We start from the raw sequence: 27,958 nt of genomic DNA on the forward strand, positions 1-27,958 counted from the left end.
TCACCCGCGGTAGAGGCGTGAAGTGGGAGTGATTTCAATGTTAAGTCAATGTGAAGACGCGTGGACGCTCGTCTGGAGGCATTTGGCGTGGCGCAGAAAACGCGATTCCGCCTCTTTCGCGTGTCTAGTTCGCGCGAATTGAGCGCCTGCCACGGTACGCGCAAATGGTGCTTTTTGTGCATTTTGCGTTTGACGCGCAAGTTGAAAAATTTGAACTTTGGCGGAATGTCGCGCCGCGTTAACCAATCAGGAGCCTGCTTGCTGCTGTGGCAGCAGCCCCGCCCGGAGTCACTCATTCAACCTGAAGGAACGCTTGATATTGTCCGTAAGCAGTCACCCGGAGCTATACGACACAAGTTCTTATTTCTATAGAGACAGAAATAAAAAGCACCTCGCTTGGAAGAGTGTCAGTGAGGACATTGGGCAACCTGGTAAGTTGTAATACATATTTCACTTTTGAGTCACGTGACGTTTATCAACCCACACCGTTTATTTTCCCCCATAGTAAGGTTACCAAATACAAACCGGTAACTCTCTCCATGAATGCACAATCAACATCAGTCATCTTGCAAACAGACCGCAACGCACTTGCCCCTCCCACAAGAAGCGGATTTTGCCTCTGACGCGCGTCAAATGCTTGCTTTTCCACGCGTCTACTTCGCTCTAGACGTGCAAATGCATTCAAACTGTTCAACCAGCAAACTAGGCACGGTAGACGCGATTTTGACGCCTCAAACGCGTTTGGTGTAAACGTAGCATAAATCTAAAATACTTTTTACACAAAAATACCTTCAGGTGTTGCAGTGGACAGCATTGCCTTCACCTCAGCCTCTGCATTATCTGTAACCATAGCAACAGCAGTACATGGGACACCTGTCAATCTGCACCACGGGCAAAAATTTGAAGAGGTGCGGCAATAAATGGCACATTCACAGGTTGGACACGTAGAGATTTTCAAGCTGTTACTTTGAATCGAATTAACTAAGTCTTACCGTATGGCACAGGATTATGTTTAACCCTCACGCATTCAAATACTGAAAGATTAGTCATTCTTTTGGGGCTAAATGCCAGTCCAGTCTCACCGCACCCTGCTTAGATCGTTTGCTTTAAATATTTAAGAAATTTGTCCCAAAGGGATGAATGGTGTAAGTTATTTATCGCCTCTGTAGAAGCAGCAACACAAAGCGTGCAATGAAATGACAGAGAACAGAAACAAAGAAACTTATTTTACTCCATGCTGATGAGAACACAAACACAGGCAGGCACACATCTCTCTATGTAGACTTACAAAGATGGTACACTGAGTGTAAGAGAAGGAGAGCATGTGTACCCTGAGAGAGAAGACCTGGCAGGGACAGGCGACGGCTAAGCTCCGCCTCCTCCTCACGGATGTCCCCCAGGCTAGAGCTTTTCTTGCCCTGCATGGGCTCTTCCAGAAGGAGTCTCTCTTCCACTCGCTCACGCCCCTCACCAGGAACCTGAAATGTTATATTATTCTGTTATTGTTCGATATCTTATCTATAATACAATTATTACAGAAACAATCCCAGTTTGAGGTTAATGTCTTCATCGAGGACATTTACATTTATTCATTTAGCAGATGCATTCAAGGCAGAAGTCCCCATTGGATTCAAACCTACAACCTTTTGGTTTCCAGCCCAAATAGGTCACAAAAAGGAACAAGACGCAACTTAAGCTTACCCAGTAACCAATTACTTTTCTTAAAGACAGCGCCTCGTACGTGGATGCCACACGCTCCCCTACTGCAGAGGCACATGACGCCACCAAATTATTCAGTGCCGAGCCCATCGGGGTCACAGACTGTGCAACCGGGATAAAAGGCTCGGAGGGGAAACACACAGCAGGATCACTGGAGAGCTGTGATGGGACATTAAATCGATAACGAGTTTAAGTCTAGTGTGTTTTTTGTTATTGCTAGGGTAGAGTTAGAGCTAGAGTGTAACCCCCAAATCACTCTAATTCGTAATAATGATCCCACTTGTCTAACCCTAACCCCTAGAATCAATATATCAATACATCCACTTTGCTTGATAAACTGACCTGAGCTGAGTGAAGTGTGCTGGAGGTCTTGGCCGAGTGCTCCACCAGGGAATGATCAGAAAGTCTCTTCAGGTAGGCCTTCACTGCTTGCTCATCTGGGTACGGAGAAGACTTCAACCCTGAGGCTTTACAGCAATCCGGCTCAAGGGTGGTGGTCTCTGAGGCTTCAACACAAACCTCTCCATTAATAGCTGGACCACCGAGTCCACCTGAGTCTTTCATGGCTGGTTCTCCAGGTTCTTGGCTAGATGCAAGGGACTGATGTTGGCACTCAGTGGCAGGTGTGCTTGAAGGTGGAGTTGTAGATGCAGGGTTAGTGCTGGAGGTTAGAGATTTTGTTATCTGGCTAAAAGTGGATGATTCAGGAGAGTTCCTGCCTTGCTTACTCAATGACCCCTGATCTGGGTCAGATTTGGCCTCAGCGCTGTCCACCTCAACACCTAGTGGACAATGATGGCCGTCCGAGATGATGACGTGGTCCTCCTTGTCCGTCATAGTGTAGAGCAGCTGATGGCAATGACCGCACTTGTCTACAAGGGGTTTCCGAGATTCCTGTGGAGAAGGGGGACACCGCACTAAAGCCAGGCTATGAGAAGCTCCGCAGTCCACTTGCAGCACATGCTTTCCAGCCAGGCACTCCACCTTCTGGGGTTTCCAGACAGGAAAGGTTGATGTGTTCAACCCCAGCTGGCAACCGCTGCCCCAAGCCCAGACTTCATGCTTGGTTGAGAGAGCCAGTGTGTGCTGATCCCCACATGCCATTTCCAGGATCTTAACTGACTGAGAGGGCGTGGTCTCAGAGTCAACCACACCCACGGGGGTTGGGTTAGGAATGACAGACAGTCCCAAAAGGCCACACTGACCATGAGAGTTATCTCCCCACATATGCACACCTCCATCTTCCGTAACGACTCCACTGTGGGCTGAGCCGGCAGCCACAAAAACAACGCGCTGTTCACTAAGCACCGCCTCCAAAACGGGCTCAGTCGCCACAGATGTCGCTTGATTTTGTTTCCATGGCAGTTCGCCAAAGCTGTAGACCTGCCCCCCTAAATAAAAATAGATAATCAGCAAAATACATACCAGAAGCAAATCAATATACAATAGCATAAACTTCAACTTAGGGGGGTGTTTACACAAACAACAATGAACTAAAACATTTTCTTTTGGGTTTTTGAAAAGTTTGATACACAGAAGAAAACATTCTCAAAACATGCAGATCTGCCAAAACTACTGAAATAGCTGTATTATGCATGCTAGGCTAGAAAGTGTCAGAGTCACATGATTTCTGAAACCGTAAACAAATTCAAGTGTTTGTAGTTTACACAGAGACAATAACGGTATCTTTTTCAAAAACTTGCACTTTGAACCCTGTTTTTGAAAGTTTGCGTTTTTAGGACCCCAAAACAATTAAAAAGAGGTTGACCGATATGGGTTTTTTATGGCTGATGCCGATATTAAGAAAGCTGTATGGCCGATATAACACAAATGTTATCACTGTAAATAAAAGACAAACAGATAATTGGTGGGAAAAAAAACATTTATAAATATACCCTTTTAAAGAGACACAAGGCAGCATTTTTATGTTAATAAATCATCTTCGTAAGTCGGTATATGGTTAAATGACTCATTACATGACGAATGAAGACTCTCTCGCCCGCCCCTACCGTCTGTAGGAAGAATACCCCACTTGCAAGTTCGCTGTATCCGACCCGGTGTCCTTCAGTCTCGTATAGTCTCAGATATAGAAAGCATTTACTCCCAGACACTAGGGGGAGCTAGTAGAGAAATAATACTCAGACTTGCCTTGTGTCCCTTTAAAGTACCTAAAACATATTTACAAGACAAAATTATAATGTGTAGCTGACATTACACTCACAGTACTGTTTGAATGAGTCTGTTAAACATGTTAAAAAGTGAATAATGATTGGTTATTTTAGTGTCTGTCAGACTTTGGCTTTACATTGAGTGACACTGAGTGACTTTTTTATTACAAACATCAAATTTAAGTCATAGAGAAATTTACTGGCAGATTGAACAGATTTATCAGCCAGTATATTGCCAATATATTGTCCTATCACTACAGTTAAACCAGCACTAAACAGCTAAACACAAACCAGAACTAAATTACTATATTATCTACTGGCAAGATAAATGTTAAATACTGCATAACCTCACCAAAAAGCTGTCACTGGGACGGTTCCCCTCTCAAAAAGTACAACTTTTAACCTTATAGGTACATATACCTGATCAACTCTATGCAAAGGAGATGTGTTGTACTGCGTGAGGCAAATGGTGGTCACACCAAATCCTGACTGGTTTTCGGACCCCCCATAGAGGGTATGCATTAACGTCACTTTTCCACGTGACCACGCGAGAGCTTGCCCGGTTTAGTGGCAAAACGTGCAACAAAATAGCTGGTTCTCATGGGGCTGCTGCGAAAATGCCAGTAAAACTGACTATTATCAGCTTAAATTGAATTTAGTTGGACTTGATAGCAGAGGTGGACAATACTTTACATTAGTTACATTTTCCAAGCATCTGTGCCTTATTAGGGTGTTTGTATTGGGAAAAATTATCATACTGTGTATTCTTTAATATTGCATATTAAAATGTATTTAATACCTAATAACATTAAAACTGTGTCCTTATACTTGGGTAATAGTTTAATGTACTTAAATATAAATTATGATAATATGCTTTGAAATGAGTTTTCCAAAGAAAACCACGGATAAAATACAAATACTTGAAATATACTTTTAAGTAGAAAGTAAAACTGCTGCGGTCTGTGAACGTTGGCATGAACAATCTATTTATTTCTCCTTTCTGTGTTTTTTGGCAGTCTGTAAAACGACAGCTCTGAAATCTTGTTAATCTGTTAGTAGCCTACAGTCTATCGCACAAGAGCTTTTTCCCCATTTCACGGTTTTCACCGTGTTTTCGTCGATGTCACGCTTTTCTCAAATGCTGCCGCTCTGTCTTTTGTTACTCAGTGGGCATAACCGCAGTCCCTCTCGCTGACGGTGACGTCATGTGCATACCCTCTATACAGTAAAACTGCACATTTTAGAGTGGCCTTTAATTGTGAACAGCCTAAGTGCGCAGTCACACCAAAAGCGCTTTAAACGCTTGCAAACGCAAGGCGCGACGCACTGCCTTTTTAAAAAAAAGAGCAGTGCGGCGCGGCTTTTCATGTTGCTAAGCAACCACCGAGTCAGCTGTCTTGTCAATCAAATATTGAAGCGTGAGCGCTCTTTTGCTGTTAACTGTCATATTAGCAGAAACTTTAAAAAGAGGGCGCTTGCTCTGACCTTGTTTGAGGGTGAGAGATGCATAAACACGCAGGAGAGAGTGAGCGAGTGGAGTCCGGTTCTTCAAAGCAACTGTAAACTTCCCTTACCACAACGTAAGGCCCGCCTCTCCCCTCATTCGATTGGACAATGGAAGACGCGAATGACGTCAGGCGCTTTCTCCGCTCTCAGCGCTCCTTCAAAAACGCGTGCGCGACAGGCAGCAGAAAACCGCAAGGCGCTCGGCGCGCATAAACAGCGCGCCAACGCGCCCTGCCCATAGAATATCATTCAAAAAAGGCGCCTGCAACTGCCATAAACGCTTTTGGTGTGACTGAGCCCTAAGGCACACCTGTGCAATAATCATGCTGCCTAATCAGCATCTTGAGGTGGATGGATTATCACAGATTTAGACAGATTTGTGAACAATATTTAAAGGTCATGTTAGTTTGTGTTAATGTTGCTGTTAGAGCATAAATAATACCTGCAAAATGATAAAGCTCAAAGTTCACTGCCAGGAGATATATTTTCTTGAATCAAATTCCCATTTCAAAACCTACAGCGAACGGCTGGTTTGGACTACAGCCCTTTACTTCCCGGTTGAATGACGTCAATAAGAGTTTTTGACTAAACTCCACCCACAGTAATACGTCAGTTGCCAGCTACGGCTCAAACAGCTCTGCTAAGCTAAGCTGCTGTCGAATCACAACACACTAAACAAAATACACAATCAAAACTCCATACGTATTTCTGAAGGAGGAACTTTAAAGATCAAAGAAGACATCAGCCTGTTTTTAGGGCAGTGAAAGCAGTGGTATACAGAGAAATTGTGTGAAAAATACCATTTTTTTACATGTGAAACATGAACATGTGCTATATTGCGCACTGTAACACAATCAAATATTCAAAAACACAAAAAGAACGGGACTTTTAAGAGAAATAGACTTTTAGTTTACATAGAAAAAGTCTTAGACCTTTGAGTTCCGCTCATAAAAAATTGAGACAAAACCAAAAGTGTTGCATTTAGAATTTGTTCAGTGTATGTACTAAATGGTAAAAGGTACCATCGCAGGGAAAGCTTTTGTACATTTATTCTAAGAGGTTACAGTAACTCACATGACATATTCAGCTATACAGCCAAAAAGATTAGGTAAATATCAAAAAGATTAAGAAGCCAACCATTTTTGTGTTTTAACATTGTAAATAATAAGATCAGTAATGTGCATAAAGAACAAAGGGTTATAAAATATTAGTGCATTGCACCTATTGGGTTACCTACTTTGCATGTGTATCAATAATTTGGGTAAATAATAAATGTATTACCTTCTACAAGCAGAACACCATGTCGAGCCCCCAGGGCTGCCTGGAGCACCGGCCGGGAGAGCAGCACCCGTTCTGGTGTGGTGCTGTAGGAATATCCCTTCCATGTATGGAGCAGACCCGTCTCCAAAGAACCGTCCTCCTCACCAGAACTGCACAATACACACACATTTAGAGAAGTCATGAGACAACAAAACTAAAAAGTACACAAACGCTGCACTGTTTTTTAAATGCATAACTGTGTCTTCTGTCTGTCTCACCTCTTTTGTTTTTCCATCTCTAAACGTTATCCATTTCACAGCTGGTACTATTTGGCACTATGGATGTTTTCAATCTGCGAAAGACTGAAAGAAAGCACTTTTACACACTTAACAAAATCAAATATGAAAAGTATTTAATTTTACTGAAACAAAAGACTGAAATGCCTGTCCATACGCTGTCCATTTCTGCATAACTATCTGTATAATGTCATGATTGTTTTTGATTCCACAATATTTGACAAGCAAATAACACTAAAGTGTAAACACATAGTGATCAGGGTCAAAGGTCACGTGAAGCTATTACGAAATCATCAAACAAGAACATTTTGAAAGGTCTGGAAGACTTTATAAATACACACCAAAGTATTATTATAAAATTCATTTTATTCTGATTCAAATACCTGTTATATACAAGCTGTCAAGGCATTTTAAATGGTTATATCAAAATTAGAATAATCTAAACGTAAAGACATAACAAATGGTTTGTTATAAATCATTCTCAACTTGAACGAATAAATACGTGATCTCTTACATTGTCTGATCTGAAACTGAACTCGTTAACGTTATCTGATGAGATCAGAGATGACAAATCACCTAAAGTTATCATGATCACCTCGACATGAATCATTTAAAAGAAGGGATCAGTCAAATATACTCGCTTTACCACTTTAAGTTCACAATCATAATTCTAGGAGACAAAATAACACCCGTATGTCTTTTCCTGTTAGCTCGTTAAAGATGAAACAAATGATGCCTCATTCATTCTTACCCCAATATCTCGCAGACAGGTAAAGAAAGGCTTTTACGTCAGTTTTTAAAACACTTGATCAGAGATATAAAATAAAGCGTTGATGATCACAGACAGTAGAGAGAAGCTGACGATGATGAGGATGATGATATTGATGGTAATCGAGAGTGTTGTTATGGTGTTGTTGTAAGCGCTTCAGCCGACGGAGACACAAGAGGGACAAACCAGACGAGAATTTACGCCTTCGCTTTGGGAGAGCTGAGCTGTTTAGGTCCGTTGTTCTTATTGTTGGGCTATATAAAGTGTAACTAACCATACAATAATGCATAGTTCGAATACAAAATAAATAGACTTTATATTTAAAAGTGATAATAAGGAAACGCTAGATGTCCTTCGTTGTTGACGTCAAAATTTGTTGTGCATGTTAGATGTTAATGTTAACCCATTGTGTCATTGTGTGTGTGTGTGTGGGGGGGGGGGGGGGGGAGTTGCCAACTGTCCCGTATTTCGAGCCTAATTTTTTTATTTTTGTCAATTTTGATACAACAGACTTGTTCGACTTTATGCGCGTCACAAGAACCGGGCGGCAGAAAACATCAAAATCCCGCGAGAGCGATTCGAGAAATCATACAAAAGAGACTATCGAAATGCTCTCGCGGTACTTTGATGTCATCCACCTGTCAGTTCTTGCAGCGCCACAACCACCACAACAGCAGCCGCAGCAGTGCTGATCACGACACTTGATAATGATCTCCGACACCTTTCATCCAATCACAATCAGAATACGTTTAAGATGGTAAAATAATGCGATTTCAAGTTTTCTTTTTTTTATATAATTGGTTATTTAGCTGTTTGTGCATGTATAAGATCTGCATAGTTACAAAGTTCGTTTACAATTCTGAAGAGATCGCTGATCCAGAGACCTAACGTTACCTAAAACGCCTCAAACTGAAATGCCCAATCATTTCCAACTTTCCTAGGAAATTCTCTCGCTCTTGTGATTTACAGACTGTAACGTAAGTGTATTTTAATTATTTAATGTTAACTCAAAACTCAATAACTGAAAAAATTCAGCTCACGGAATCTATGTTAGTTTAGGTTTGTCACACGTAATATTAACATCAAGAGGATAACGTTTAAACAGGAGTCAAGTGTTTTTTTTAGTATGGTTCAATTAAAGCAGTGGTTCCCAAACTTTTTCAGCGTGCGGCCCCCCTTGTGTACGGTGCATTCCCCTCGCCCCCCCCAAAGAAAATCTGTGACAAAAAACTGTTCTAAAATTAAAATTTTAATAAAAAAAAACATTAAATTATACAAAAAAGTTGTGCTTTTGATTAGTAGCCTTATTTTTTTAGGTTTAATTACAAAGAATTCATGATATATTAATGTATTTCATGAAATGTCATAAAACTGGGGCCCCTCTGGCACCATCTCGCGGCCCCCAGTTTGAAAACCACTGAATTAAAGGACTGTGTAAAAAGTACCTGCTGTAAATTAACAACTAGGCTATTAATAAACCTGTTGCCAAGGCATACAAGTTATAAATTAATATTATTTAATTAGGAGATAAGCTATCATTTTGACAAATGGCTTAAATACACTATATACACAAAACCATATCCTCACTGCGACGGCCATCCTTCCCATATTTGTGTGTATATATATATCTCTGTGCATGTGTATCTGTGTGTGAGTGTGTATGTTTTGAATGTGTGTTTGTATCTGTATGTGAGTGTGTATCTGTGTGTGAGTGTATGTGTTTTGTATGTATGTATGTTTGTTTGTTTGTGTGTGTTTGTAATTTTGTGTGAGTGTGTGTCTGTTTATATCTGTTTTTGATTGAATGTGTGTGTTTGTCTGTTTGTATCTGTATGTGAGTGTGCGACTTGTTTATATCTGTGTTTTAATGTGTGTATGTCTGTTTATGTCTGTGCACGTCTGTGTGTGTGTATCTGTGTGTGTGTGTGTGTTTTTTGTATGTATGTGTGTGCGTGTTTGTTTGTAACTTTCTGTGAGTGTGTGTGTGTGTGTGTGTGTGTGTGTGTGTGTCTGTTTGTATCTGTGTGGGTGTGCGTGTGCCACTAAAACCTGACAGTAAGCAATACACAGCTGTGTGTGCGCGCGTGTGTGTGTGTGTGTGTGTGTGTGTGTGTGTGTGTGTGTGTGTGTGCGTGTCTGTTTGTGTCTTTTTTGCTCTTTCAGTCGCTCCCTCACACACATTCACCAGGCTTTCATCCTTTGCCTCTTTTTATTTCTCAGCCAATTGGGTGGTGTTTTGCAGAAGAATTCTGATTGGCCTGTGACCACACCAGTGCTAGCTGCAAGAAAGAGAGAGAAAAGGAGAGCTCTCAGAGTAATCATACAGAAGACCATACAGAGACAGCAACTTGTGCCTGTGTGCGTGCCGTCTGCCAAATGCTGGAAAAAGGGGCAGTGATTGGATCCAGAAGTATTTCCAAAATGCCTGGGTCACATTGAGAGACTCCTGTCGTGTCAACACTAGTTCCATCAAGGTCCATTAGAACCAGGCAGCATGCAGAACCTCCGACATGCTGCCTCTGAGGCTTTCCAGCGTCTCGGTAAGTACATTGCACATTTTATGTCTTAATTATTGGACCAGATATAAGCAAAAATATTTCAAAAGTGTAAATAACTTGTTTTTGTTGCATAGAATAAAATAGAATAGAGAACCTTTGATGTCATTGCACAGCTGTGTGATAAAATGTATTTTGCTTTAAATATAATGATCACGTTTGCATTCTAAAATAGCATTTCAGATTGTATTTTGTTTGGCTTGTTATTTTTCAACTCTATATAGATCTGCACATAGTCAAGCATACAATACATGCCATTCCCTGTTACAACATTCCAGCCCTCACCCTGTTTGAAATTGGATTTGATATGTCCTTATTACCACTGAACCAACAACTGAAAAAGCCAAACTATCCCAAATTATACAACAAAAGGATACACGTATCCAACCAGTAAACAGGAAAGACAAATAGCCTGCATTAAAACAGGTGACTGCATGCAGCAGTTTGACCTGTAGATACAAGAGTACAATATGACCTGCACAGCAGAGATGTTCTTCATGATTTACTGCATGACAGAAGTGAGATGGTGAGAGCGGTTTTGCTGTGATGGAGGAGAGAAGGACAGGTTTGTGCAGATGAGCAAAAAATCAGATGGTTTCAGCATCCGTATCTATTTTTCAAGAGGCAGTGGGGTGGATAGTTTTGTGTAAAATATGCAGGAATTGATTGAAATATATCACACTAGAAATAAATCTGTCACTGAGTATTCCTTGACCTGTGTTTTAACACATTTTCAGCATCATTACGGTCGACTATAAACAGTCCTGCCGTCTATAAGCCAATTTTTAAGAGAAAACGCTGGAAAACAGAAAATGTTTATAGACTTGTGATCAGAATTTCTGGTCATACAAAAGCATAAGGCACTAAAGATGGAATAAAAACAGAAATGTAAATGTATCCAACACATAAACAGAGAGTTTTGCTCATGGACATATGAAGAGTTTTGTTCCAAAACGCAATAAATCAATTTTGACTAATTTGGGTAAAAATTTGTTTTCTATACCAAGAAAGTGACAAGATGAAAACCACTATTTTCTGTTACAAACTTTCACATAGCATCTTTAGGTTATAATAACATTAATATTTCATTTGATTTTCAAAGATTTATTATAAAATCTGACAATTTTTTCCACAAAATGCAATAAATCCATAACAAATTTTTTTCAAAATACTATAAATCTATTGAATCAATATATATATAAATCTGCATTCATCTTTGCCATGTTACATTCAGTTGACTAGTGGTATACACTAATAAAAAAAAACATTAATGGCATAAGAACACTGTCATTGCTGCTGTCATCCTTGGGACATCATCGCTAAACTTTTTTGACAGCGATCAGCTGTAAAATGTTTTGGTCCTGGTCGATTTTCGTGGACTGAGTAAAATAATGGAAAGTTTTTCATAAGATACACTGGGGTCAATGTGTTAGCATGACAGAAGCTTGATGCTGTCGGGAGAACAAGCATTTTTCCGTCGTCCGAGTGGCTTATGTTTTTTCCCCGTCACAGAAAACCACCACAGGTCAATGCCAAAAAAAGTATTTTTTGGTTTTTGTTTGTTTGTTGATCACGAAGTACAAAGTAGATGAGAAAAACTAGGATTCCTTGTATTCAACACGCTGAGAATGTTGTTTACAATGCGTGGAATGGTGCGCTGTGATTTGTTGAGCGGATTTATTGCATTCTGCAGAGAAGGAAGACTGCCTTTTATTGCTTTTTTGGAAAAAGGGATAAAAGATGACATAATAACACGTCAGATTTCGGATTTTGCTTTTTAATACTGACCTGATACAATACTGATTTTGGTGGTAACTATTTTTTTTTAAATGCCGTTAATTGCGTTTTGGAACCAAACTCTCAGGTTGCCTTAAACAAAATGTGTTTAAAATATTTTATCCCAAATCTGGCAAACTTTGGCAAATTATCCAAATGAGTTTTTCCTCAAAAGCACTCATTGTATCTGTTGTACTTTCTAAAAAAATTGCATGAAATCAGCCAATCAGATTAGAGCTTGCCAGATCAGACAAGCGCTTTCCAGGTTTTTGTGCCTAAGCATCGTCCAATGCAAGCCGCTCCCGAAAGTCGCTTATCATTTGCATAAAGTTAAAGCTCACATAACACGCGCTGTTTCTGCTTATCTCATGTTAATCTTGAGTACCTATAGAGTAGTATTACATGATTCTTCATATATCCAAGAAGTCTTTAGTTTTATCAAATTTATAAAAGACAGATCAGCTCTACCGATTCTTTCTAAACCCGAGTTCCTAGAGGTGTACCGCGGCTGGAGCGAGTCATGAGCAAGCAACACACAAAAAACGTTATCCAACTGTCTCTGGATTTACTACAGTTTTGTTTCGTTTACATTATATGCACTTACTGTACGTGCCGATTGCCAATAAAACAGACATTTGATGCATTTTTACCTACCGCCTGCAACTCTTGACCTGTTAGGACCGCCCTATTTCAATGAAATCCAGCATTAAACAAACACACAGTGCAACTGCACTGCTACACCGGATAAACAAACTATATTCATTGTTTCCATAATGCTGGGTTCTTTGGGAAGCTGAACAAGCTTAAATTTCTCTCACAAACAGTAACACACCATGATTTTGTGTCAGCTCTTGGTTGCGCGTGCGCTGTTCCGGTTAAGGTGCCCATATAAGGACTTCCACTGTACTTCCTGCACAGGAATTAGCTCATAAAAGAAATAAAGCAAGATTATTACATTTAAATCTTATATGTTTTTAAAAAATTCTAAACTTGTACAAACCCGGAATCAGGGGGGGCAGGAAGTACAGTGGAAGTCCTTATATATGCACCTTAACTGGATTAGCGCACGCACAGAAATACTCCGTCATAGGTCCAACTTCTTTTTTGACCCTTTGTCAGCATGAGAAATCCAACTCTTAAACATTGTTAATAAGTCAGAATGCAGCATTATCCCCCCCTCACCCTAAACTTTTCTCAACTTTGTCACGTCACTCGACAAGCCTGCCCCCGATGGTCACTGTTGTTTGTGTCGCCAGAAGTCGGCAAGCTTTCATTGACATAAATGAGATCATGTCGCTCTGCTACTCGTTGGTGGTCTGAGTCAGTGAACGCGTTTACATGCATACTTTATGCTGATCGAGATTGGACTACATCACCCCTTTCAATAAGATCGAAATTTGCATCCGATCGACCTTAATCGTATTGATTAAGGTGTTTGCATGAAGGTTTTTAATATGATTGAGCCATCAATACGATTACAAACGCATTATTTGGTTGCATGTAAACGTAGCTAGTGTTGCAGCGTTTACAAAAGTCACAAGTTTACGAAGATAAAAAATTCTGTAGTATTTTGTTTTAAAATGCACTAATGTTAACGTAGTGTAAGGCTGAGACTAAGTTTGGCTTGGCTCGGTTACAGTGGCGGCTGGTGACTTCTTTTTTAAAGCGCACGATGCGAAGTTCATCACAACATGTATGTAGCTTGTCATGTGTGTGGTTCGGCATTTCAAAATATGTGTTCTGCGCTTTGAGAGATCGTGTGTGCATCACGTGTCATGTCAAAATAAGTGCCTGTTGCCTTGAACTTGAATTTGAAAAGAGACGCTCGTGTTTGCCAGATACTCGCATAATCTCATGCGTAATCAGAGTTTACTATTAAGGGAGTGTTTTGCGTGTATTTAGGGAACGTGAGCGTCTCTTTTATCATAAACGGTTTTGACGCGTGTGCAGCTGGCACTTGTTTTGGCAGAACGCGTGATGCGCACAGGATCTCTCCACACGCAGGACACATATTTTGGAAAAGGGAACCACACACGTGACAATCCGAACACTTGTTTTGAATTAGTGCATCCTCGGAAGAGCAGACACGAGGTGCCACTGCTCAGTTATCTGGAGTGATTTATTTGAGTTGCTTGCACCTCATCCAACCAATCACTGTACTTGTCCACAACTGGAGTTATGGGTGGCTGGCAACACACTGAACATAATGTACACAGTGCTTACTGAATACAAATCAGCAGCAACAGCACACTGAGTTACAGGGGGACAGACAGAATATGTGAGCGTTAAAAGAAAGAGAGAGAGAGAGAGAGAGAGAGGGAGAGAGAGAGAGATGCTTGTGACAGAATGCAGCACAGTTTAAAGAGGATGTCAAGAGATGATGAAGGGTAGAAAGATCAGGGACTTCATAGTTAAAGAAAAGATGCTTGTGCAAAGAGCATAGAGATGAATGAAGAGATGATAAGAGAAGGGGCAGCCCTGGTGCATTTGTGCATGAATTATTAGCACTTTGAGTCTCTCTCTCTCTCTCCGTGCTCTGCTCTGCTTCATAAATATCTGTGCAGTGGAGTGGCATACAAGCGAAGGCATAACACAGCACAGATCAACAGCAGAATGCAAACAGAGATTAAGAGCTCACAAAAGACCCTAAGGAGATCTTGTCTCTTGCATGAGGCTCTTCCAAAATATGTGATTGGCACTGTTACGATCATCCATTTTATTTTATACAGCTTGCCCACTGAAGCTAAGCAGGGCTGAGCCTGGTCAGTACTTGGATGGGAGACCTCCTGGGAAAACCAGGTTTCTGCCGGTAGAGGTGTTAGTGAGACCACCAGGGGGTGCTCACCCTGTGGTCTGTGTGGGTCCTAACACCCCAGTAGGACCATATGTAAAGCGCTTTGAGGTCTGCAGAAAAGTGCTATATAAATGTAACAAATTATTGAGGCAACTGTGCACTTAAAATGTACATTTAGGTAATTCCTTAAAAAAATGATGAGATCAGCTTGTTGTTAAATCGTCATCATGGTGTGACAATATTTAGAGGGGACATATCTTGAAAATATAACTTTTTCCATTTTTAAAGGGATAGTTCACCCATAAATGAAAATCACAACTTTTAATTTACCATCAGTCTTCGTACACAATGTATTTACAGAAGAGTCAAGTTTTAAATAGGAAAAATATCGAAACTCTTTGGTTATTTTTGAGCGCGGTGCTAATGGTCTAATCAGATTAAATGGATTATGCTAAGCTATGCTAAAAGTGGTAGCGCCAGATCGGCTGAATTGATTTCAAAATGGTAAAAATCTAATGTTTAACTCTATAGGGGAGTGTCCCTTTAAGTGCTATAATTGGGTCCCTAGTGCTTCTGTCAACCTAGAAAATGTGAAAAATATCAACCCAGTAAGTTAGTTTAGGTAAATCATTCTCTGCAAATATGTAAGAAAAATAGGTCATTGAAATTTGGCTCCCCTTGTGATGTCAAAAGGGGATAGTATTATAATTATACTGCCCCCATCTGCACTATCCAGCCACGGACAGCACAATTGAGTTTCAATTTCAACAAACCATCATAATGGCGATCAGTGTTTGCATTTCATCGGCTCATTTGCATTGCAATGCAAATAAGCCGATGCTCACACCTAAAAATGGCAATTTTAAGATGTTATAATAAATTATCCATATGGTATTTTGTGCTAAAACTGTGTGTATTTTGGGCACACCAAAGATTTATTTTATATCTTAAAAATGTCTTGTGAAATGTCCCATTTATTTTGGGATTTTTACATTACCTGTCAGTGGTGCCCTGAAGGGCCTGTGTCCAAAATAGCTCCCTATATATAATGCACTATTTAAGGGGGCAGACATGTCTAAAATCATAGTGGACTCATTCAATCCCATAATGCACCACAATTACGAGTGGCCAGGTGCATTATGCCAAATGAACTTGCACTTCCCGACATAAGATGGCTCCTGGAGTGCTTCTGGAGCATTCAGTGTCTGAATTCACTCACTTATTTTCAATCACTTTTTTAAGTTGACTATATAAGTGGAATAATGTAGGAAATAGTGAATAATGGTTGTTGCGGTTTGTTTTTTCCTATTGTAAGGCTTGTTCGCATTTGTTTGTTCATTTTCATTTTTCACCAGCACTTAATCTGTTCAGATCATACACATACTGATCCAGTGCGATAGGATTATTACTTGTCTTTGTACACACTGCCGATGATGCAGTAGTTTGATTGTTGAGTTGCATGATATAAAACCTCCATAAACCAGTGTCCGGTTAAGACTGCTCATCTCTGGATGTCCATAGAGACAGAGCGCAGTTATGCAAATTTGAAAACCACGCCCACCGGGGGGGAACGCAATCCAACCGTCTCCATTGACTTTGTATTGCAAGAAGCCGCCTCCTTGTCATTTCTGGCTTATAAAAAAAAACTGAATAATGCCTAAAAGCTGCTGTGTGACAATATGTACAGCTAACAAGCCAAAGAACCCAGAAATACGTTTTAATAAGCTGTCGAGTCGTAAAACCCAGTCTTTAAGGAGAATAAAGTGGATCGCCGACTACGTTTCCCCCTAGTGGACGCAGTTCTACTAATAGAAGTACTATGAAAAGTTGCCTGTATCCATTTTTGTGTCTTTAAACACTCGTTTTTTGGGGTCGACAGCTTATAAAAACGTATTTACAGATTAAACTTAAAAACAGAATAATACCTAAAAGCTGCTGTGTGACAAGGTGTACATCTAACACGCCAAAAAAAAAAAAAAAACGTTTTTATAAGCTGTCGACTTCAAAAAACGAGCGTTTAGACAAAGAAATGGAAACAGGCAACTTTTCATAGTACTCCTATTAGTAAAACTGCGTCCAATAGGGGGAAACGTAGTCGGCGGTCCACTTTGTTCTCCTTGAGGGCTGGGTTTTGCGGCTCGACAGCTTATAAAAACTTATTTCTGGGATCTTTGGCTTGTTAGCTGTACATATTGTCACAAAGCAGCTTTTAGGCATTATTCAGTTTTTTGTTATAAGCCAGAAATGACAAGGAGGCGGCCTCTTGCAATACAAAGTCAATGGAGACGGTTGGATTGCTTTCCCCCCCGGTGGGCGTGGTTTTCAGGTTATGACGCGCTGCGCTCTGTCTCTATTTTGTGATGACCTCACTTCCTTTGTTTGAGACCACATTAATCTGATAAGGACAGAGCTGCTCTGAGTGACACCTGCAGTGGTGCCAAAAAGAGTTTTTAGTCATTTAGATCTGGAACAGTCCCAAAAGGAGACACACAGACTTCTGGGTCAACTAGTAAGGCTTTGTATTTCCATCATCTAATGTGCTGGCTGTTAATGGAATTAATTACAAAATACATTAAATCCTCAGTATTATTAATCTTAGAGATTTGGTATTAGTAACAATATTAGCATTATTAGTCTTGCGGAAAACTTCAATGTAAGTGGAATTTGAAAGGATGTGTTAAAGAGTTGTTGAGGAGTTCCTTACAGTGCATTTGACATGCTTGACAGTTTTAGGGCAGTCTTCACCGAAGTTCCTACCATCACATTGACTCTAAAACTTACAAAGATGTGCTTATTTGTACAGTTCATCTGTGTCTTCTGCATGAACAAAGTTTATTTTAGTTTGGCTGACTGTCAGAACATATCTCCATATACATAGGCATTCTCTTGAATGCTCAATTCTGATTGGTCAATCCAAACTGTAATTATACTGGTGCTACTTAAAGAGATACTCCAGCCAAATATCACAATTACCCCATACCCGAGATACATACGTCCATTATTTTTCAGATGAACACATTTGGAGTAATTTTAGTAAATGTCCTTGCTTTATAGTAGTAAAATAAACCGAGAGAATGACAGTAGAGGTTCCTGAATATAAATTTAGTTGGGGCATATTCTGGATTGTATACGACTGACCTATGATTAACTGCTAGTGGTAAAAGTTTTACATTTAAATGACTGAACGCATGCAAAACAATTTGGGCAGAGCTTCAGTGTCCTTGCGTAATTTAGCCTGAGGGTGGCACTCTAATGCGGAGTCATTTTTAGCCTTTTCAGATAAGTGCGTGCGCGCTCACACACACACACACACATTTACATTCACTCATCCCCATTAAAAATAATAAAAAAGAAACATTGGGAAATAAAACACTTTACTCTGTTTATTATAATTAGACAACCAGAGCTTTATGTCATCCCACGAATACCCTATTGAATGACTTTTCATTGGGCGTTTGGCTGTTGCACATTTTTTATATATGGCTTGTCAGGGCAAAGTTGTTTGATGTCTATTTTCTCATTAACTGACAATCTTTCAAACAAATTGTTTAATAAGAACTCTACACTATTAAAATACTCGTAATGCTCATAGTCTGAAGAATCAGCCGTACTAACGTTGTCACGCAGACGCAGACTGATATGCACTTTGATTACGGGGAACGATATAGCATTGTTCAGAACTACGTTTATTTAACGTAAAAGCTAGAGGGGCAGATTCAAATCTGCCCATATGGCTCTCTATTAGGGCTTGCTGCATTTCCATTTTTCACCACAAATTTACATGGGGCGCTGTGAAGCTCAGGAGTGCAGATAATATTTGAAAAATATTAGACACATTTACAAGTTAAAGGAACACTATGTAAGACATGTATATTAATTAATCATAAAATGGCCCTGATATGTCACTAGACATTAAGAAATCATTTTCATTTCAAATACTTATATCATTGACAACAGTGGTCTGGTCAGGATATTGTCATTTAAAAAGTGGAGTTGCAGCCCTCAACTGATGTCTATGTTGTCATGTTGTGTATTGGCCACCAGCTGTGTGATTGCAGTACCAGTTTTAGCCACAATCCTACATACTGTTCCTTTAACAGTACATAGAGTTCTATGTTTTCAGCTAGATTAATATTTTGATGGGGCACTGCCCCACTTGCCCACACAGAAAAGCCGTGCCTGGATCAGGGAACAACTTCTGACTTAAACCCAAAAAAGTGAGGGAATCCTCACGGCTCCAAGGGGTTAATAAAGGTCTTCTGCAGGTAATCGATATGATTTTGTAATAAAAATATCCATATTTGAAACTTTATAAACAGTAATAACTAGCTTCCAGTAAAGACACCATCTTGGATTCACGCGATTCACGAGAGTTTTAGCGTAGTGAGCGTTCATTGCGATAGGTACGTTGCGCAGTGACTCTTGTGAGTCCAAGATGGTGACAATACCAAAAGAGCGTTAAGATGATGGACATATGTATCTCGGATTGATTGAGGGTGTGTAAATCATGGGTAATTTAGATTTTTGGCTGGAGCATCGCTTTAAATAGTTCATATAATAAAACATTAAATACAATAAAATATAACACTGTAAGTCGCTTTTGGATAAGTGCAAAACTGTAAATATAAATTGACATTTTAATAGACTCTATCTGTATGTTCTGTTTGTTTGTTTTCTTTTTCTCTAGTCCTGTTCAGCATTGTTTTTGCTGTTGAATTGTAAATAAAAGGTGAAGGGTAAATCTCATACCCCCTGTACTCAAGCACCTGCTCCTGCTCTCCTCTCCTGTCAGGAGCTTTAACACGGAGCGTGACTCACCACAACACTCACAGGCACACACAAACATACAAGATGAAGCAATTTTAGTGTGAACTCTCATAGATCCATTGGTTTTCACACTGAAATGACAATTTACAATGCACATCTTTTCAAATATTGGAAGCATTTATGTCCTTATGTGTTTGACATTTTACTATATTTGTAATGTTTAACAAACACAAAACCAGTTTTTTTCTTACCCCATTGGCAGATTCTTTTTTTTGTTGTTGTTTTAAGCACAAATTCACTTAAATTTAAAACCAGTTTTTTTATATTTGTACTGAAAACAAGACATAAATACTAAATAAGAAAGTCATCTTTTGCAATGCATGGTTTGCAGTGCAACTTCTTGGGAAGTCTTGGGAAGTTTTCATCCCACTTTATAAGCCTGCCTCATGTTTTTTGTTATTTGTCAGTCAAACACAAACCACATCATTTTGCATATTTTTATTATTATGGATTGCGTTCATTTTTCCTGATCAATCAGTTTATCATTATAAAACCACTTCAACCATTAATCATTCACATAAAGAGTGCAGGGTCTATTGCATCCACTAGTACACTATATGAGTTATTTATGATCCATCTAAACTGCTCTTTTGGTGTTTTTTAGGGTTAAAGCAAAGACATCTGGGCTATGAGGAGGTAAGAACATATACATGGCATTATACAGCATATTATAAACACAAGCAAACATCTCTCCACCCTCAAAGTGAGGACAGATGACAACAGGGACACACTGTACACACTGGGGGAGAAAGAGAGAATATAACCAATAGAATGAGATTCGATGCAGCATTGCCCTCTGCTGGAGAAAAGAAAAAATGTCATCACTACAAACATTTTAATTTTAAGTGTTCAGACACTAATGGTACTGCAGACCATTGCACTTGTAATGCAGAAGTCATGGGTTCATATCCCAAGGACTGCACATCCTCATAAAATCACATTAGATAACAGTTGTGGCCTAATGGTTATAGGGTAGGTCGCTGGTTCGAGTCTCATGACTGGCAGGTTGCATCAGAGGTGCCCTTGAGCAAGGCATCTTCCCCTAATTGCTCTCCGGGCGCTGCGTTGGTAGCTGCCCACTGCTCTGGTTGCTATTTACTTAGCATTTTTTTGCTATTTTTGCAATTACCTTAGGTCTCAAGTACTTGCAATATTACTGCAATACAAGCTTAACGATTAAGTGCTGCAGAAAATACACACTTAACTAATTAGTGTCCAAATATTTTTGGGGTAATCATACATTTAGTTAAAATCATAGTTACATTTCGAGAAGAAAAGACATCCATCTGAGATCCATCAAGGCCTACCCTAAATTTTTCTTCAGTCTGAGATTTTTATAAAATCAACAGTTCTTTATAAAGCAACTGTCACTATAGACACTGATTTGGGTACTTTTCCACAAACACACATGCATCAGTGGCAACCGGTGACTTCTTTTATCAAGGGCGCTCGATGCAAAGTTCGTCACAACATGTATGTAGCCCGTCATGTGTGTGGTTCGTAATTTGAAAGTGTGTTTTCCGCGCATCGAGAGATCCTGTGCATCACGTGTTTTGTCAAAATAAGTGCTTGCTACAGACGCATCTAAAGGGTTCATATTAAAAAGATGCTCGCTTTTGCCAGATACTCGCATAATCTCATGCGTAATCAGAGTTTAGTGTTAAGGGAGTGTCTTGCGTGTATTTTGTGAACGTGAGCATCTTTTATCATAAACGGATTTGACGCGTGTGTAGCAGGCACTTCTTTGGACAAAACATGTGATGCACATGGTTCACATGACGCAACAAACAAATATTTTGAAAACGCAAGCAACACACATGACGCATATCTTGAATTAGCACCACTAACATGCATATATGTACTGTAAATTCCTCTATCCTCTTATTATCTTATTATCCTGTGCTTTTTCTCGCTGTTGAATAGATGCATTTGTTCTCTTTTGCAAATATAACTTGGCTGTTTGTGTTTGGATGGGAGATGGAGTCATAAGACCAGCCTTTAGACACACACACGCGCGCACGCACGCACACACATACACTTTCCCATGCAAGTCATATGAGTTATATGGCTAAATGCAGACTGAGAGAGAGAGAGTAAGGTGAAGATTCAGAGATGGAGGACTTCCTATGGAGATTTAGGGTCTGGGGGTCCGTGTGTTTCAGCAAATGTTGTTTGTGTTGTGGAGATAAAACAGACAGAAGGAAAAACAGAGAGGAAGTGTTTGAGATGAGAGTAGAAGAGATGGGAACACAGGAGACACCGTCGAAAACATGGAGCGTTTCCTCCCTCCCGGCTGCTGAGGTCAGTGTGTGTAAGAGAGAGATTGAGAAAGTGTTTGACACGAGCAGGAATGTATAGGCCTATAATGTCTCGTCTTTTGATTTTAAGAAATCATAATGTTGAAATGATCCTGGTTTTAGATTGTTTATCTGTAAGTGTAACATTGTGTTTTCTGACAAGTATATGGCAAATTTAGTCTTGGTTGGTATGTCATTGAGGGAAATGTTTTGTAGTTAATCATAATAGTAGTTAGGGTTGGGCAATATTGACCGAAATTCATATCTCGGAAATTTTGAGATGAAAGCCGATAAATACATACGATAAATATCTAGCTGTTGCTAGTGATACGTCATAATTACCTTTAAGGTGTATTGTGTAACTTTTAGCAGGATCTCTTGACAGAAATGGAATTGAGCAATATCGCTCGAGTAGGAGTGTGATATAGCTCTATATCATCACGGCTGTGATTAGGCCAGAGGCACGAGGCCGTAGGCAATCACAGCCGTGATGATATAGAGCTATATCACATGACTTCGAGAGCGATATTGCTTTTATACAACAGTTCGACGGCACACGTTTGAAAAAAGAAAACTAGAAAACAACAACGGAGTTATTTTAAAAGCCTCTTTGTTTGAGAACTACTTCTTCCGCCACGGATTTGAGGGCGGCCAGAATGACAGGTAACACTTTCGGCTGCTTTGAATCTCATATTAACTCAATGGACGGAAAAGCTGTTTCTTTATATTACCGTTTCTTGGTCACAAAGTGTAGTTTTAAGATGAGTTCAGTCGAGAATGTATATGTATTATTTAAATCTACAGTCGATTAGTAAAGATAGCGCCTGTTTGAACGTTTGCTTAGTGAGATTCGGGACGTATGAGAACCAAAGCATGAGCGGACGTCAGTGTTCACTCGCCCCGCTGACCACTGCCCTCTCTGGGCTACATCTCTGAAAGGGATTCCCTGGCTCTCATGTTGGCGTTGTTTGTTTTTGATGGTCAAAATGAGATCAAATCAGCAGTATTTGGTGTCATGATAAAACTATTACTTGTTTTCTTATTCATATTTCGTGTCTTTTGTGTTGTTGTTTTGGCTCAAGGTAAAAGTTAATAAAACTATACTTATAATGTTACTATTGGTTTACCATTTCATCTTAACGCGATACGAGCACTCAGTTATTATTAGACTTTGTTCTTGTCAGTACTATATAAAACTGTTTTTATAAGTGTCAGAGAGATGTTTTTGCATGCTGCTTATAAATATACCAGTGGTGATATCTCATAACGTGTTTTAATAGTCACGTCACGATAAAATAAATGATCAATGTCCACATTTAAAAGCTGCGGTGCTTACCTGCAGTTCCACGGTGTTTTCGCGTTCTGAGGAGAGAGATCGCTCCAGAAATTTTTTATTCCTCTTAAGTATTAATCGTCCACACGATGTGACAAGACATTACTCCCATTAAGTTTATTGTAACATCCAAAAGCGCTGATCTTTGACGGAATAATAACTTCCGATTGTGATTCACACACTGATTCACGAGCTAGTGAACTAATGAGACACACGGAGAGTGATTCAAAAAAGCGCGTTTGTGTGTGTCCGTGTGTGTCTGCAGTTTTTCAATTCAGAGATGAGCCTGTTTAGAGGACCTCCATTCACTAGGTGGTGGAATGATACAAAATGGTGAAGCTGTTACTGTGCCGTTATCAGTAGAATATTGCACGCCTCTTAGCCAATCAGATTCGAGAACCAGAAAGAACTGTTGTATAATATAATATACATAACTATATTATCAGTGGTGTATAAAGACCTTATATAATGAACTGTATTGTTGTTATTACCTTATAATTAGCCGTTTTTATGTATATACATCGTGTGTCCCCATACATGGAAGTCGCCATCATATAGTCAGTAGCCTTAATTGGACAAACTGTTTTTTGTCACTATATGTTGTCTCAGACGATGACGTGTTTGTCCTGTGGCAGCTTCTCTATGCATTTCAAAAGGGAGGGGTGAGCTGTGGACTGAGCACTTGGTTGCAATTCACAGTCTCACCACTAGATGCCGCTCAAAATCTACACAGTAACAGCTTAAGATGAAAACTTCAAAGAAGGGATTTCCTCCGTTTGTAAATACAGGTGCTGGTCATATAATTAGAATATTATCAAAAAGGTGAAACTTGTATATTATATTCATTCATTATACACAGACTGATATATTTCAAATGTTTATTTGTTTTCATTTTAATGATTATAACTGACAACTAAGGAAAATCCCAAATTCAGTATCTCAGAAAATTTGAATATTACTTAAGACCAATACAAAAAAGGATTTTTAGAAATCTGGGCCAACTGAATAGTATAAACATGAAAAGTATGAGCATGTACAGCACTCAATACTTAGTTGGGTGAATTACTGCAGCAATGTAGCATGGCATGGAGTGGATCAGTCTGTGGCACTGCTCAGGTGTTATGAGAGCCCAGGTTGCTCTGATAGTGGCCTTCGGCTCTTCTGCATTGTTGGGTCTGGCATATCACATCTTCCTCTTCACAATACAAGGTACAGTGTGTAATTTTTAAAAGGATCTCTTCACAGAAATGCAAAATAATATTCAAAACTATATTATCAGGGGTGTATAAAGACCTTTCATAATGAACCATTATGTGTTTATTACCTTAGAATGAGACGTTTTTATCTACATACACCGAGGGTCCCCTTACATGGAAGTCGCCATTTTGGGCCACCATGTTTCTACAGAAGTCCTTAACGGACAACTTTTTTTACTAAGTTGTCTCCAACGAAGACATGTTTGTCCGGTGGCGGCTACCGTAGCTTTTCTATGTGTTTCAAAAGTGAGGGGTGAGCAGTGGACTGAGCCGTTGGTTGCACTTCGCAACCTCACCACTAGATGCCGCTAAAATTTACACACTGCACTTTTAAGGTCAGGCGAGTTTGCTGGCCAATTAAGACCATGGTCCTTAAACCTGGTACTGGTAGCTTTGGCACTGTGTGCAGGTTCCAAGTTCTGCTGGACAATGCAATTTGCATCTCTATAAAATTGGTCAGCAGCAAGAAGCATGCAGTGCTCTAAAACTTCCTGGTATACGGCTGTGTTGACCTTTCACCTCAGAAAACACAGTGGAACAACACCAGCAGATGACATAGCAAACCAAACCATCACTGACTGTGGAAACTTTACACTGGACCTCAAGCAAAGTGGATTGTGTGTAGGGTGGCCATTCGTGTCAGCTCCGCCGGACACGTCACGAACATGTTTTCGGGTTCGTTCTCCGGAAGTCGCGTTGGTCGACCGCATACGTCATCAAGGTTTAATATTTCGGGTTTAATTTCAGAAAAGCAACCGTTACATTTCAAGGTAAGAATGAAACTACAATGATTGTATGTCTTAAAAGAAATAAATCTAAATTTTCTAATGTATTTTAACTGAAATGTGAGAACCTCAATGATGTATGCGGGCGAACAACGCGAATTCCGGAGAACGAACCCAAAAACATGTTCGGGACGTGTCCGGCGGAACTGGCACGAATGGCCACCCTAATTGTGTGCCTCTCCTCTCTTCAGCCAGACTCTAGGACCCTGATTTCCAAAGGAAATGCAAAAATTTACTTTCATCAGAGTACATAACTTTGGACCACTCAGCAGCAGTTTTCTGACGCTGTTTGTTGTTTAAGAGGGGCTTGACACAAGGAATGCGACAGCTGAAACCTGTCTTTCATACGTCTGTGTGTAGTGGTTTTTGAAGCACTGACTCCACCTGCAGTCCACTCTTTCTGAATCTCCACCATATTTTTGAGTAGATTTTGTTTCACAATCCTCTCCGGGGTGCGGTTATCTCTATTGCTTGTACACTTTTTTCTACCACATCTTTTCCTTCCCTTCACCTTTCTATTAATGTACTTGGACACAGAGCTCTGTGAACAGCCACACTCTTTTGCAATGACCTTTTGTGTCTTGCCCTCCTTGTGCAAGGTGTCAATGGTCGTCTTTTGGACAACTGTCAAGTCAGCAGTTTCCCCATGATTGTGTAGCCTACACAACTAGACTGAGAGACCATTTAAAGACCTTTGCAGGTGTTTTGAGTCAATTAGCTGATTAGAGTGTGGCACCGTGTGTCTTCAATATTGAACCTTTCACAATATTCTAATTTTCTGAGATACCGAATACGGGACCTTCCCCAGCTGTCAGCTATAATCATCAAAATTTAAAGAAATAAACATCCGAAATACATCAGTATGCGTGGAATGAATGAATATAATATACAAGTTCCACTTTTTGAATGGAATTAGTGAAATAAATCATGATATTCTAATTATATGACCAGCACCTGTATAGCACAACATGCAAGCTGGCAGGAAAGCTTGCATCTGATCTTAGTGTACAGTTCTGTCAGAGCTTCTTTTGCAAAGAAGGAATACCAATATAGGGCGCACTCATGTAAGAGCGGGCCCCCACTGTCCAAAGGTGCCCGGGAGCGCTTGACCCCCAAAACCTGGTTCGTTTTACTAGTGTGATCCAAGTGAACCACACCCGAGTCCACCTCTGCAAGCCAGCTTGGGCGCAATTAACCAAACCGTGCATGGGCACGGTACAGAGCGAATATAATAGTCAAACAATTCAGGCTTTGGGGGTCAAACACGTTTGGGCGCGATTTGGTTGGGATATATAAATGCGCCCTATGGTATTGTCTCATCCTGTATCCCGCTGAAAAAAAAAAAATACTTATAAAAAAATACTTAAGAGTATCTATGGTTAACCTTCCACATAAAAAAATTGTAGTATATTCTACTACTTACCATGGTAAATTGTAGTTAAATTTCTAGATACTAAAGTGTTTTAAATCTTGAAAAGTAAACTACAGTGTTGTTTACTACGGTTTTTAAAATAATTTAGTAACTACTAGAATATACTATAGCACACTACAATTTACTATAGTAATGCTAAAGTATATTTGCAAAAAATTTATAGAAATTAATAATTTTGATTATTTAGTCATTCTGCTGTAAAAATATTCAGCTGATCTGGGTGTCGCATAAATGTAACACAGTCTGTGAAAACCCAGCCTGACTGCCCCTTATGAAAATGAATCATGGTTTTATTGTGGTAAAAGTATAGTAACCATGTTTTTTTTTTGGTGTGTTGATTACTATCAGCAAAACCATGGTTTAACTACACTAACCATGGTTTAACTATGATTTTTGAAAACTATGATTTTGTGGTTACCGTGGTTTTACTACAGTAACTATGGTTTTAACTGTAGTAAAACCAGGGGTGTCATGCGCCAATTTTTTTTAAGGGGGCACAGTGTGCACAGCTCACAGAAATTTGTGCATGTGACATCAAACGCTTTCAGTGTTTTCCATGGCACTTACATTTCTAACAATCTGAACACTCCTGCTTTCATGCAAAAACCTCCAAAAGTCAAATACTATTTAATCGTAATAATGACATATTGGTATCATATTAATATCTGAAACGGCATGTTTTATTTATTTAAGTTTTAATAAATGACTTGTTTAATTGTGTCATTAATGCATTTTGCACAACAACTGCATTATCCTATAAAATTAATGTAATTTTAAATCCATTAAGTATATAAACAACAAAAATGTCATTAAGCTATAGCCATGTGATTGATTTTAATGTTCAATAATGATTTTTAAAAATGTGTAGATAAATTTTTTCGAGGAACGCATTATTGCATCAAATTTTACCTTATATGTGAGCGGGTGATTCTCACGAAAACTTGGTTTTAAAAATGTCAAGCATGAAAATGTAAAAATTGCTTAAATTTACTTTATTTTCCCACCAGACATTGAAAAACAAAGTCTGTAGTAAATGGGAACATTAATTTAAAAACTTTTACTTATCATTTAACACTTTTTGTAACATAATTTAAAAAATTAGTCCTAAAAAATCTCATTACCGCAACAGTCAGAAAACATCAACACTGACATATTTTCAAAATGACATGACAAATCTGAAAGAAC

At 39.4% G+C, this 27,958-nt stretch overlaps 2 protein-coding genes across 5 annotated transcripts in view; one reads left to right on the plus strand and one right to left on the minus strand.

The window, feature by feature from the left end:
• als2b (alsin Rho guanine nucleotide exchange factor ALS2 b) overlaps positions 1-7,904 on the minus strand; it is a 41,765-nt gene extending 33,861 nt beyond the window's left edge. The window contains exons 1-6 of the mRNA XM_073870744.1: positions 7,701-7,904; positions 6,932-7,015; positions 6,675-6,823; positions 2,062-3,110; positions 1,702-1,878; positions 1,331-1,478 (exon numbers count right to left, since the gene is read on the minus strand). Coding sequence (XP_073726845.1) covers positions 1,331-1,478; positions 1,702-1,878; positions 2,062-3,110; positions 6,675-6,823; positions 6,932-6,948 — 1,540 coding nt within the window. The 5' untranslated portion in view covers positions 6,949-7,015; positions 7,701-7,904. The remainder of the gene's footprint in view (positions 1-1,330; positions 1,479-1,701; positions 1,879-2,061; positions 3,111-6,674; positions 6,824-6,931; positions 7,016-7,700) is intronic.
• A 672-nt stretch (positions 7,905-8,576) lies between these two features.
• Positions 8,577-27,958, plus strand: part of cdk15 (cyclin-dependent kinase 15) — a 36,532-nt gene continuing 17,150 nt past the window's right edge. For 2 of the 4 annotated variants that reach the window (XR_012370812.1, XM_055214296.2), the window contains exon 1: positions 21,759-21,971. Coding sequence is in view for 3 of the 4 variants with exons in the window: in XM_055214296.2 (XP_055070271.2) it covers positions 21,783-21,971 (189 nt within the window). In the remaining variant the exon portion in view is untranslated. Of the gene's footprint in view, positions 8,696-9,938; positions 10,259-20,274; positions 20,307-21,758; positions 21,972-27,958 lie in introns of those variants that run through there. The other 2 variants (XM_055214297.2, XM_055214298.2) reach the window with 2 other exon arrangements.

This window comes from Misgurnus anguillicaudatus, chromosome 8, assembly GCF_027580225.2.
Source record: "Misgurnus anguillicaudatus chromosome 8, ASM2758022v2, whole genome shotgun sequence".
In the NCBI taxonomy this organism is placed as follows: Eukaryota; Metazoa; Chordata; class Actinopteri; order Cypriniformes; family Cobitidae; genus Misgurnus; species Misgurnus anguillicaudatus.